Source organism: Solenopsis invicta, chromosome 2, assembly GCF_016802725.1.
Source record: "Solenopsis invicta isolate M01_SB chromosome 2, UNIL_Sinv_3.0, whole genome shotgun sequence".
Classification (NCBI taxonomy): Eukaryota; Metazoa; Arthropoda; class Insecta; order Hymenoptera; family Formicidae; genus Solenopsis; species Solenopsis invicta.
In genome coordinates, this window is record NC_052665.1 from 4,860,970 (window position 1) to 4,873,627 (window position 12,658).

A 12,658-nucleotide genomic window follows, 5' to 3' on the forward strand; every position below is an offset into this window, starting at 1 on the left:
TATGTGAAATGAGTTATTATTCACAGTAATTTACACCATGCTCCTTAAGAGAAAGAAAATAGAAATTAGAATTTTAGAACCAATTTTCTTAACAAACATCACGTAACAAATAATAGATATGAATAAGACGTAAAACAAACTTTAATATTTTATATACTCGTATACATTTCGTGTATATATTTTAGTATATGTACAAGCATTGTCTTATATTCTTTCACAAATATATAAAATTCAAATTACTATTATGTTTTCGTATATTTCCTTTTATACATTCGTGCATATACGGGCACTTATGTAGTATTAAAATAAATTTAAATAAAAAAACGCCTATTTATAACGCTCAACTAAGGAAGTCATAACTCGACACATCTTCAAACTGCTGATTTTGTGCATTGCCAGGTGCCATTGGTCTCGTTGCTATTTGTCCTCTCGGACCTACCATTTGCTGTTGCACTCCAAACACTTGTCGAACACTATACTGAGGTTGCGGCTGTAAAAACATTAATTGTAATTTATAAATGCTGATTTTACAACATTTAAGAATAATATTAATATAATAAATAAATCTTTGTCTTTCTAAGTTTTTAAGCTTTTTTTAAGTTTTTATAGTTTCTTACCTGTTGTAATAAATGTCTGAGACCAAGGTTGTTAGTGGTGACTGGACGCATCAATCTTTGAGCTCCTGCCTGTTGATTAGCCATAGCAGCTGGATTGATGCCTCTCTGTTGTGCCTGTTGTGCCTATATGTGTAAAAATAATTATTTATACACTTCATTCTAACTAAAAATATATTTATTGATTAAGAGTCGTTTACCTCAAGTTGCTGTTTATACTGCATCTCTTGCTGTTGTGCCACTTCTAAATTTTGCTGAATCTACACAAAAATATTGCAACTGTAAGAATCTCTAAATCGCTGAAAGTTCTACACTAAATACAAAAACATATATTTACATTTACTTCCAGTTGAGACTTGTATTGCGCTTCTTGTTGTTGCGCAGCTTCTAACGTCTGTCTCAAATGCTGAATCTTTAACAAGTTTTGATGCCTGGCAATTTCTATATCATCAAACGGAGGTCGTTGCTGGCCGATCATACCTCCGGCACCAGCATTTGCTTGGGGGCCGCCAATTCCGCTATTCTGTAAATGTGTAACGTTTAGTAAACATCTTTTTTTTTTAACTATAATACACAAATTATTCTATCTTATAAAAATGTCAAGACATTTGTGTTACCTGCATATTCATTTGAGTTTGCGGGCCGCTGGTCGATGTTAAAGTTTGCGGAGGTGCGGTGGACACAACATTCTGCGTTATCTGACCGCCACCCATCGCCATAGTATTCGTTTGGGACATAAGGATGCCTCCTTGCGTACCTGTAGTAGGCATGGGTGCGGAAATCGGATTGCCCGGTCCGGGATTAGCCTTTCGAAATAAGCACATAGAATTATTTTCTGATCTCTCCCTTTTCGTTAATTCGTATTATTATTACTTACTTGTCTTGCAGAAGCGTTTTGAGACGTTTTCTGTTGCTGTATAACCTTGCGAAGACGATCTACAAAAGCTGTTTGATCGTTTGGGATAAAGCCTAGATATGTCTTTTTATCCGTAGTATATAAAAGTATAAGTACTTTTATTTCGCAAGCTGGACTTGATGATGCAGAAGTAAAATGGACACAACCTGCCTGAAATATATCAAATTTTAAATATTATTATACACATTGTCAGCATTTGTATGAACAAGATAAAAAATCCAAGTTTAATGCACAGCACATGTATAACAAATACACTTACAAATCCAGCAGTCATCATTTTCGTTAAGGACTCCAATGCTTCACACGGTGTCGGGTGAAATACGACGGATTTAGAATTTTTCAAATAGGTACCGCCAATACTTCCTATCAACTGTTTTGGCATCAACTGCATTATCAATTTTGGCGGCCACGTATCCGCTTTCCTAAATAGTAAACGTCATTTAAAATAAATACACAGAAAGCGTATCACAATAGTAAGAAATAATGATTTACAATTCTGGATCTCCATCTTTCGCATTAGCCGAAACTTGACACGGGACGTGTCTCGTTTGCTTTTGCGCATCTGTAGGATTTTTGGCTTTTTCAATCCATTCCACGATTCCTTGCCAGATATTCTGACGTTCGCGTGGTACAAGTTGTTGATTTTGCACAGTACCAGTAGGTACATTGCCCTAAAAAAGTACAATTACAAGAAACAATTTTATTATTTATTTTATTAATTTCTCATAATTCCTGTCTCGCAAATGAGAATAGCTTTCGGCTTACCAAATTGTAAAGTATAAATTATATATTTTTATCTTATTCCAGTAATTTAATTTATATCACACTCTAATACAATATTCTAAAAATCTTCATTATTTGTATATTTTGTAATATTTTGTAAATAAATGCAATAATTTGATTACTTGTGCTTGCGCAGAATGAGTAATCTGTTGTGTAATGGATGATACTGAGACCGGAGCTTGCTGTGAAGCTGTAACAGTCTGTGGTACTTGAGTAGGTACAGACTGGCTAATACAAGACGCGGTAAGTTGCGATCCTGGTTGACTGTGAGTCGGTTGAGCGGCCATTGACATGGTAGCTTGCTGAACATTTTGTTGCTGTAACTGCATCGTCAAACGTAGTTGTTGCTGTTGCTGCGTGAGTTGCTGCTGCTGCTGCTGTTGCTGATTCGCCGCCATAACATTATTGCCAGCTACTATAAACATTTATAGAATTTATATGTCAAAGTACATCGTGAGAATACCAAAGATGTAATGTGAACGTCAATGCTTTTACCATCTAATCGTTGACTAAACGCAGCTACATTGAGTCCTAGTGACGACGGTGGCTGTGTCAATTGCGCTATTAGAGCACTGCCTTGAGTATTTGCAGGCGCGGTCGCACCTGGTGCTATAAATGGTCTCATCCATCTGGGCCTCGTAGCTATGTTTACGTTCGCTGGATGATAATTTGGCGGTCCGGCTATCTGAGGATTGTAAGGCGGTCGTGCAGCATTCATCGGTGCCGCCATGGATGGCGTTACAGTTTGATGCACAGAAGGGATGTTCTGAGGGGGAGCTTGATTTCTGAAAGGAGGACCTTGCTGCTGATTTGGTGGAGCAATACTCTGCTGCACTTGATTAGTATTCGGACTGTCGTTGCTCTGTAATGGACTTAGGGGTATCTGCGCCGCGGTAGTCGCGGTATTGTGAACATTACCGCCCATCTGAGGACTGACAGGTCGCTCCTTCAAGTTATAATTTCGTAAAAGCACCAAGTGCCGCGGATCCTTGGCATAATTTTTTGTTTGAGAAGACTGTAAATCACCGCCAGCCTTCTCAAATAGCTTATACAATGCTGGAATTTTTCTTGGTGATAATATAGAGATGTTAATGTTCCTCTAAAAAGTTATACACATGTATCTTATTTACCTAGTATATTTCTTATTTACCTACAATTTATAACTTATATGTCACTTACCTCTTGATAAATGGCAGCTAATTGTTCAATGGTATGACCAGCAAACTTATAAGTCTCTTGAATCATAGTTTGATACGGAGGTGAATTACATATCAAAATACAATGTTTCTGTGAAGCTGTATTTGGCTCTCTTCTTAGTTGTAAATCTTCAAAACACTGCAATCCTGTTGCAAGACCTTCTCCTATGTTTGCAAAGGACTCTCCCTTCCCACCAACCATTCTACATGAGACATTTTTGTTGATAAAATAAATCAATCCATAGAAGATGTCCAATTTAAAAAATAGTACTATATTATTCCTGAGAAAAGATTTATTTGAGAAAATGATTATATGTTCTATACTCACTCAAGCTTTTCTAGGACCATCAGCAGTTTGTGAGGATTTGAATACGGTCCAAGAGTCTCCGTGCATGGAGAGGGTAAGCAATCGGCGGCATGATAAACAACTATTCCATATAAAGTTGTGCTATTCTGTTACACAAATTCCAAATGTGATAAAATAAAAATTGTATTTAATCTATTCCTATATAAATAATAACAAAAAAATACAACTAGATACTGTACCTCGGAGACATATTCCCTATCTTCTATGCCACCTTGACTGAAATATCTAACACAAGAAAATGTGAAAATAGATAATTTTTTAAAAATATATTTTTTTAGAATATAAAAAATTAATGAAATACAGCTAGTATTTCATTATGTTTATATAAAATTAATGTGTCTGCAAAATGTATATTAAATGTTATTTCCGATAAAACTTACTCCAGTGTAGGAATAACGTAATTTGTTTTAAGATCATTAAGATATGCTCCATTAACAGCTGTTCCTTCAATGACAAATATAACATCAGCTTGTATCCCATGCTCAGTTGGTCCTGTCACCATTGTTCTAAAACATAAGAGCTTGTATATTATTTAATCTTTACTAATATATACCTAGTAGCAATCTACTGCAAGATTGCCATAAATCTTAATCTTAATAGATTCTGTCAGCAGGACGTTATGATCTGTCCTCATTCTACTGAAGTCTTTCAATAGATTCTGCCAAGCAGATTCTAGCAAGAAACTTGCACGTATCTGCTGTAAGAATTTCAGTATTGTTTATAGACTGCAGTTACAGAAAGAATCTGTTTCAAGGTAGCTTGATTTCTACAGAAAGTATCTGCAAACAGTTCATTTGCATATACAGTGCATGAATTTTACAGCAGACTACTAACAGACTGCTAGAAGGGTTATATTAATAATAATCTTTTTCTAATTCAATTTTGCTGCAATTAATTAGCAGATTCTGCTCTGTAGAAAATGCTACCTGCTGAGTACATATATATATATAATTTTTTCAGACTTTTTACTTAGTTCTAGCAAAAGTAAAATTTAAAAGACTTAATTTCGCAATTTGACTTCACAAAATTATAGAATTATATTTTGGTAATAAAAACACAACAGATAAAATTAATATGACATATTGTAATCTGTTTTTGAAGCTAACCTAGATACGCTTCCGCACTCAAAAAAACCTAAAAATTACGTTATTCGAAAGAAACAAATTTGTCTCTTTTTACAAACTTACATTCAGTTAAAATTTACAAGTCCAAGCAAAGATACGCTTGCCTGCCAGCGTGCTTATAAAGATATCAATCCATAAGAACAAGTTTTGTCTTCGCCTTTCTACAGAAAGTACCGTACTCTTTCTTTGTGCTGCTTTGTGCTTACAACCAATGGCCGCTCCCGCTCTCAGGTTCCTCTCTGCTTCAGCGCTCCATGTAAATGCTCCGTTAGATATTTGACAAGTTCTACCTGAAAAATACCGATTTTCAAGCTACTCCTTGATGATAATGAAAATATTAATACATTTTAAATAAAACTCGAATAATATTTAAATTAAAATCGAGTATGTAAGTTTATACGAAATATATCGGAGTAACAATAAAATATTGTATTATGAAGCTAATTTTTCAATTTTAACTCTTACGATTGCGTATGTATATACATCAAAGTATTTACTTAACAATATAGGGTGATTATTAATGAATGTCCCCACTTTTTACCATAGGAGCACGCATTTGTAATTTCTAATATGATATGTTGGAAATACGTATCCGTCGGTAAATTATGCTCCTATGGTAAAAAGTGGGGACATTCATTAATAATCACCCTGTATATAATTGCTTTTTTACCAGTACATTACAAGATAAGAGCTAATCTAACCTGACCTGACAACCACAGTTGGGTACGTTCAGACAATAATAGTGTGGTTATACTTTGTATATGTTCTGTGGTTATAGTTATTGAACGTAATTGTATACTGTTGTAAATGTGTTCAAATGTTTAACATGACAATTGACAGTTATTGACAGTTTGACACTTTATTTTATCCTACCGAATATGCTTAGTCTCGTGCCTTAAGCTGCTTTCCGTATTGTTCTGTGTTTATACGCAATCGGTGAATATTATTGAATGGCTTTTTTCGTTGTTTGTATGAATCGGCGCTGTCGGTTTGAAAACACAATAATATCCAAACGTCACATATTGATCAAACGAAGTCCTAATGACTAATCGTACGATAATGTTTACAGGTAGTGTGCCCGGTGAAAATAAGTCAGAAAATAACTCACTGCGACATTATCTAGAAAGAGTTCGAAGTGCTTGATCTGTGGACAGAAAATAACTTTCTAAAATTGTTGTAATCGAGAATTCACAACTCAATGGTAATTAGTTCTTTTTAAAATTGCTTTTTATTTTGATATTTTTGAGCACTACAATTTAAGTTATATACGTGTATGTATATGGCAGTGTTGGGCAAAATTTTATTAATTATTAATAAATTATAATTGAACATTTAATTTTTTATCATAATAAACGATTACAAGTTTTCAATGGCCTTGAAATAAATCTTAGGTATATATTAAATTTTTAATTAATATAATTGATTAAAATAAATTATAAGTGCATTTAATTCAATAAATTTGAAAAATTAATCGTTAATTATTAATTGTTTTAGTCACTAATTTATAGCATTGATTGATAGTTGAATAATATTGCTTAATATAATTTATCTCCTAACTGATAGTGACTGATAAATGCAGTTCAATAAACTGATGATATTTCAGCTTATTGAAACACTTTATCAGTTCTTTTTTTAAGGGATTGTGAATCCCTTAAATTGAATTATCATTAGTTACTGATATAATAATCAGTTTGTTGAAATAGTTTTTTTTTTTCAAGAGATAGTTTATAGAAATTATAGAAGTAATTTTTGAAATGATTATAGAAATTAATGGATTTCTTTCAATAATCAATAAAATTGTGGTTATAATACTTATTCCTTAATTTTTAATCAACTGCTGTAATTAAGCAAAAATTTAATTTATTAAACAAAATTGTTAAACAATTTCATTAATTGATCATTAATCAAAATTATATTTTAAATTTTTAGTCCATTATTTCACTTAACAAGTAAATTAATCAATACTGGTATGCATATGCATATTTGTTTATTTTGAGAAACTAACCTTAACAATTTTATTTTTTATTTCCACAGGCATCCACATCTAAGAGACAAAGTGCACACAAGAAGAATACAATAAAAGTTGATTTAACCGAGGGACAGAAGGCTGACATAAAAGAAGCATTTGATCTGTTTGATCCAGATGGTACTGGAAAAATTGCTACCAAGGACCTTAAAGTTGCTTTTAGAGCCATGGGGTTTGAACCAACTCAGAAAGAAATACAGGCACTCCTAGCAGATGTTGCACCAGAATGTCCTAACCAGTTATCTTACGAAGAATTCATGAAAGTAATGTTAATCAAAATGTCGGAGGAAGAAGGTCAAAATGAAATATTAAGGGCATTCCGTCTTTTTGACGATGATAAAACAGGGAAAATATCCTTTGAAAATTTGAAAAGGGTTGCTATTGAATTGGAAGAGAACTTGACCGACGAGGAACTATTAGATATGATCAACCAGGTGGATGAAGATGGCGATGGACAAATATCACTAGAAGAATTTGTGAAACTTTTTAAGAGTATGTCATGTCCTTAGTTTGTAATTGAGTTCATATATATTAAGCTAAAATCACATATCTATATCAAATTAATGTGGAGTCATAAAAACATTTTTAAATCAACTTTTAAAGTTACTAACTAATAATGTTTATATTGTATTTATATATTCTAAATGTGTATACGTTTTTGTATATTCTAAAGACTGATATTCTGATACGATTATCTTTTGGTACATTTGTCAAAGATATTTTTTGTAAACACATGAATATAGATGTTTAATCTGTCATGAGTGTGTAAAAATAAATAAAATTTTATGTTTATTGCTTAAAAAAACATTTAATCTTTTTTGATTCTATATTTTGTATTTCCTAGACCTTTATTTTCCCGTTTCTTTTTCTATGTAAATCATGGACAATTCAATTTCAAAATGCAACTGAAAAAAATGTAAATATATGACAGCTATTGATCTTATTATATATCCCATTTCTATATTTAATGTTTTTAAGAAAAGTATAATAAATAATGCAAAATATTTTATTTCTTGAAAAAGATATTCAAGTATTTGTTTCCATTCCATCATTTACATTCATTGTCGAAATAGCAGCGTTTATCACCGATCTGACCGCCTTTGCTCTCGCTTTTGCCAATTCCAGTCCTTTGGAAAGTAAATTTTGAGAGATTGGAATTCCACCTATATTTAATTTATGGTGAATTATTAAACGTGACATAACTTGTAAACAATTAAATTGTGCAAAATCTCTTAAAGTATGTAATATTTACAATATTATGGTACATATAAAATACGCACCGGGTTTATGTATATAGCAAATTTCTTCTTCATCATCAAATACGATAGAAAATTTTCCCGATGACAAATCCTCCTCGTCATCCGTAGGATCGGCTACTAACAATTGTCTGCAAACGTAAAGTGTTCAGTTAAGAAAATCAATTACATATGAAACCAATACAATAGATCAAAACTGACTTTTCAAATATTGCAAACGACGTTGAAACTGGCAACGTTCTCACAGTGAACGTCTTTTTGTTTTTCGGATTTACAACAATCACTGCTGTTTCTTTGTTGTAATTTACCTCAGGTAGGACCACTGCAAGATAAATTCTTTCTTGAAATATAGAGAGAAGGAATTGAACGCAGACAGTATTGCAGGCATTTTCAAAAAGCATGTGACTTACACGTTTTGAGAGCCGCAAACATCGCTCCAGTGCAAGCGTCTATAACCGAGCCATTGTAATTTAGGCACAGGATATCACAGTACAAGACCCATACTAATTTATTTCTACAGATGCAAAGATCTTTCAAGTCGAGTGCTACTGAATTACTCAGAATGATATCTATCAATTTAGAGAGCACCTGCGCCTGTTCGCTTGGTGGACCTGGACGGAACTTTGAGGAACACAGAGGAGACAATTCCACATTTGGTACTATGTAGCCATGATCTGGAGTATCCGCTTTCGGTGTCGCTAATTCCTAAAACAATTTTAATTAAAATAAATAGATAAGTCATTATAAAATATTACCTAAATTATTAAAACAATATCAAACTCATAATGTACATGCATGAAAATATATAAAAATGAATTTAAATGTACATAGAACATTATAAATCATCCTTACAGCTTTAATACCGCAAACTGCAGTTGTGTCACCCAATTTGAATATTGCTGAACTGTCTGCCTGAACGATCGACGAAACATTTATGCTTATTGGCCGAAAGGACAAGAATTTTCTGCCATCCATCCGAACGTTTTGCTCCTACAAATGTAAGATTCTTTGTGGAAAACTTTACATGTATTTTTTCGTTCAGTACATACAAGATACTTACAAGATGATCTTGCAAATATTTCACAGGATGAATCGTTCTGCAAATATATTAAAGTAAAAAAATAAATAAATTGCTCGAAATAAAATAGATGTTATCTAATTGTTATACATGACTACTGTTTACTGGAAAATTTACTGGGTAGATATTTTTTGGATAAATAAGACTTGTTATTTTTTATCTATTTTTAAAGAAAAGGGAATCTTTAATTTATCACACACTCTGTAATTTATTTGAAAAATGAGATACATACTTGTATTGTAAATCCATTTGTGTTAAAGTTTTCAGTTTTTGATTGTACAGAATTCTTGCTGACAATTGCGGGCCACGTGCTGAGTTTTAATTAAAAAAAAAAAAGAGACGCGGTTATAAAATGTGAAAAACGGGATAAATACTCGCACACGATGCGTTGCTCAACGTTAAGAAAATAAGAAAACACGCTACACGTTCGAAATTATTTATTTCTTCTGGCCCTCGAGAAACACATGTGCGATCGTCGCGTTGCCAGCACTGGCGCCAGTGGCGCCGTCCTGATCCATTCGCCGGCGCGTAATCGGGCGTGTGCGGGCTGCGGGCGTGTGCGTGTGAGTCTCGATGATTATGACGGCTGGTGGTGGAAGAGATCGAAGAGATTTGCATTACGTTTGGCATGAGTATCAGAAGTATTTAAAACCGCAAGTTTGCCAATTTTCTTCTCCCTTTCTCTGTCTTCTTTCTTCACTTGAGAATAACCGCGCGAGAGAGCGAGGATAAGGGAGAGGAGCGCGAGGTTGCGCGCGAGGATGAGCCTCAGTCTCACGAAATTGTTCTCGAAGAAGAGGAGCGGTCACCCGGTCGACAACACCGTGGCCGCGGAGATCGGTTTGCCTACCAACGTCTCACACAAATTCCACGTGAGCAAAAATGCGGAGACCGGGCAGCTTGAGGGTCTGCCGGACCCGTGGATACGTCTGCTCAACACCCAGATCACCAAATCGGAGCAGGACGAGCATCCCGATGCCGCGTTGCAGGCCATCAAGTTCTATAATTATTCGATCAAGCGCAGACCGCAGGACCAGGAGGTCTTCAAGCCGCTCGTCACGCAGGACCTGATCGAGGAGGAGTCGCAGGAGATCGACAACATCCTGACGAAGAAGTATCGCTCGGACGGCTCTGACAATGATCGCTTGACCTCCGAGGGCTCGACGGACGAACAGACGTTGCCTGAGCTGCCGCCGAAAGTGAACAAGCCGCCGAAACCGCCAAAACCACCGAAACCACCAAAGCCGACGCCTCGCAAGTGCAATGACAGAGTAGAGAAGACCCTCACCGAGATCCTGGAGGATCTGAATACCTTTGACATCAGCGACGGTGAGAACGAACTGCCACGGGAGGAGGAGGAGAATGTTTCGCCGAGCAGAATAGAGGAGAGTCCCATCCTGCGAAGAAAGACCGAGTGTACAGATGTAAAACTCAGTGATGAACAGGTGTATGAGGAACTCCGGGCTATCTGCCAACGTGGGGATCCCAACTTGCGCTTCGAGAAAACTAAAGAGGTAGGCGCTGGTGCCTCTGGGACTGTGTTCATAGCTACCGACCTTCAGCATGGTCAAAAGGTAGCCATAAAGGACATAGATTTGTCAAAGCAGCCAAAGAAAGAGTTGATATTAACCGAGATTAAGATCCTCAAGGAGTTTCAACATCCAAATCTGGTCAATTTCCTCGATGCTTACCTGGTGAACGAGCACCTCTGGGTAGTCATGGAGTTACTGGAGGGTGGACCGCTCACGGATGTAGTCACCGAGACTGTGATGAAGGAGGCTCAAATCGCAGCAGTCTGCAGAGAGGTCATCAAGGCGATAAGCTTCCTGCACACCAGGGGCATCATTCACAGAGACATTAAGTCGGACAATGTGCTGTTGGGCATGAATGGTGCGGTGAAGGTTACAGATTTTGGTTTTTGCGCGAATATCGATGGTGATGAGAAACGACAGACTATGGTCGGCACTCCATATTGGATGGCGCCGGAGGTGGTGACGAGGAAGCAATATGGCAAGAAAGTGGATATCTGGTCGCTAGGTATAATGGCTATAGAAATGATAGAGGGAGAACCACCTTACATGAAGGAGACCCCACTGAGAGCGTTATACTTGATCGCTGCCATCGGTAGACCCTCCATTCCAAGATGGGATAGCCTTAGTCCGACGTTCCAAAATTTTCTGGAGAGATGTCTCGCTGTGGAAGTCGATGAGAGAGCAACCGCCGACGAGTTGCTCTCTCATCCGTTCCTACAAAACTGTGCAGAATTATCTACACTCACGCCACTGATCCGTGTAGCACAGAAAATTCTCCAAAAAGCGTTTCGTTAATTATTATCGTTAAAGAATTTCATACTGTAACATTCACAATATACCGTTTCACGATACTTCATTGCTTGTATATATTGAATTAAAGAACGAAAAGAAAATACTTTGTAAGCTTCAAAAGAATTTCATAGTTACTGCATTCGGTTTCAATCTTAAACCTATTTGATCGTCCTTCATTTTTATTCCACTGTATGTTGGTATAATAAGTATGAAAGTACTTGTAGTTATTTTAAGATTATTTTATTCATCATTGTGTAAAAAAGAACTTAAGTTATTTTTTATATACTACTTGATTATATCATGATTATTATTATTATTGCAAGATGGTATCGTGAAAAGTCATTTTTAAAAATATTTAGGCAATTTTGTCGACTTCTGAAATAACCTATCTACTTTGTTATGTGTGCAATATGTTTATGGCGAATTAGAGTTTTACTCAGGTAAGTTTTACTCAGGTATTACCGCTCAATGATACTATATTAATGTGCATTTTTGTGCATTAATGTGCATTTTAATCAAGTTCAGTATTTGTCAGGCTAACAAATATTTTAATAACTATATATAATTGCATGCATAGAATCCACTTTTATATGCTTTTTCAGAAGACGAGTGAAAGACATGTACTATTTTGAAATATTGTTTGATATGTTTATAAAAAGATTATGATACAGAATGAATATTTTTCTTAAAAACTGTACTTAGATTACTGTACAGAAACATCAAGATATAAGCAGGACGATAGAATCAATTATATAATCTTTGATAACAATCAAAGCTTTACTAAATTTGAAGCTTTCGACACACTTTGCAAGAAAAATAAAATAGATAAAACTAGAGCATACATTTGATGATATAAATTACAAAATAAATAAATTATTTGACTATATAAATTGTTTGAATTTATAACTTATACAGTTTTTTAATTTTTTATAACTTTTAACTTATAAATTCAAATAATTATTATTAGTCATATA

General features: G+C 34.9%; 4 protein-coding genes across 7 annotated transcripts; 2 read left to right on the top strand and 2 right to left on the bottom strand.

Moving 5' to 3' along the window:
* Window positions 1–123: 123 nt before the first annotated feature.
* On the bottom strand, window positions 124–5,232 carry LOC105199038 (mediator of RNA polymerase II transcription subunit 25). 2 transcript variants are annotated; one of them, XM_011165945.3, is made up of 15 exons: window positions 5,064–5,232; window positions 4,257–4,382; window positions 4,056–4,101; window positions 3,838–3,962; window positions 3,493–3,712; window positions 2,809–3,412; window positions 2,436–2,725; window positions 2,023–2,201; window positions 1,790–1,952; window positions 1,492–1,680; window positions 1,232–1,420; window positions 952–1,137; window positions 815–874; window positions 618–740; window positions 124–490 (listed from the first exon to the last, which is right to left on the bottom strand). In XM_011165945.3, the coding sequence occupies exons 2-15, from the start codon at window positions 4,376–4,378 to the stop codon at window positions 341–343; spliced, it is 2,646 nt and encodes an 881-aa protein (XP_011164247.1). In that variant the 5' UTR covers window positions 4,379–4,382; window positions 5,064–5,232; the 3' UTR covers window positions 124–340. The 2 variants fall into 2 exon arrangements, with proteins under 2 accessions (XP_011164247.1, XP_011164246.1); XM_011165944.3 differs by having other exon boundaries at window positions 2,436–2,728; window positions 5,064–5,229.
* A 418-nt stretch (window positions 5,233–5,650) lies between these two features.
* LOC105195510 (caltractin) lies at window positions 5,651–7,831 on the top strand. 2 transcript variants are annotated; one of them, XM_026133037.2, is made up of 3 exons: window positions 5,651–5,723; window positions 6,070–6,201; window positions 7,035–7,831. In XM_026133037.2, the coding sequence occupies exons 2-3, from the start codon at window positions 6,199–6,201 to the stop codon at window positions 7,533–7,535; spliced, it is 504 nt and encodes a 167-aa protein (XP_025988822.1). In that variant the 5' UTR covers window positions 5,651–5,723; window positions 6,070–6,198; the 3' UTR covers window positions 7,536–7,831. The 2 variants fall into 2 exon arrangements, with proteins under 2 accessions (XP_025988822.1, XP_025988821.1); XM_026133036.2 differs by having other exon boundaries at window positions 5,711–5,936.
* A 185-nt stretch (window positions 7,832–8,016) lies between these two features.
* LOC105199141 (exosome complex component RRP43) lies at window positions 8,017–11,185 on the bottom strand. Of its 2 annotated transcripts, none has more exons than XM_039446289.1 (7): window positions 11,052–11,185; window positions 9,343–9,379; window positions 9,135–9,272; window positions 8,693–8,987; window positions 8,484–8,604; window positions 8,307–8,413; window positions 8,017–8,189 (listed from the first exon to the last, which is right to left on the bottom strand). In XM_039446289.1, the coding sequence occupies exons 1-7, from the start codon at window positions 11,078–11,080 to the stop codon at window positions 8,053–8,055; spliced, it is 864 nt and encodes a 287-aa protein (XP_039302223.1). In that variant the 5' UTR covers window positions 11,081–11,185; the 3' UTR covers window positions 8,017–8,052. The 2 variants fall into 2 exon arrangements, with proteins under 2 accessions (XP_039302223.1, XP_025988819.1); XM_026133034.2 differs by lacking the exon at window positions 11,052–11,185 and adding an exon at window positions 9,593–9,883.
* On the top strand, window positions 9,896–11,785 carry LOC105199039 (serine/threonine-protein kinase PAK 1). Its single transcript, XM_011165946.3, has one exon. The coding sequence runs from the start codon at window positions 10,122–10,124 to the stop codon at window positions 11,685–11,687; it is 1,566 nt and encodes a 521-aa protein (XP_011164248.2). The 5' UTR covers window positions 9,896–10,121; the 3' UTR covers window positions 11,688–11,785.
* The last annotated feature ends 873 nt before the right edge of the window (window positions 11,786–12,658 follow it).

Bases quoted from the DNA above. Each gene is read 5' to 3' on its own strand.
- LOC105199038 (XM_011165944.3), bottom strand. From the start codon at position 4,378: ATGGTGACAGGACCAACTGAGCATGGGATACAAGCTGATGTTATATTT. The intron at 1,421-1,491 runs GTAAGTAATAAT...TTATTTCGAAAG, and splicing joins AAAACGCTTCTGCAAGACAA to GCTAATCCCGGACCGGGCAA. The intron at 491-617 runs GTAAGAAACTAT...ATGTTTTTACAG, and splicing joins TCAGACATTTATTACAACAG to CCGCAACCTCAGTATAGTGT.
- LOC105199039 (XM_011165946.3), top strand. From the start codon at position 10,122: ATGAGCCTCAGTCTCACGAAATTGTTCTCGAAGAAGAGGAGCGGTCAC.
- LOC105199141 (XM_039446289.1), bottom strand. From the start codon at position 11,080: ATGACTACCCAGAGGTGCTCGTTCACCAG. The intron at 8,605-8,692 runs GTAAGTCACATG...TTTATCTTGCAG, and splicing joins GTTTGCGGCTCTCAAAACGT to TGGTCCTACCTGAGGTAAAT. The intron at 8,414-8,483 runs GTCAGTTTTGAT...TTACGTTTGCAG, and splicing joins TCGTTTGCAATATTTGAAAA to ACAATTGTTAGTAGCCGATC.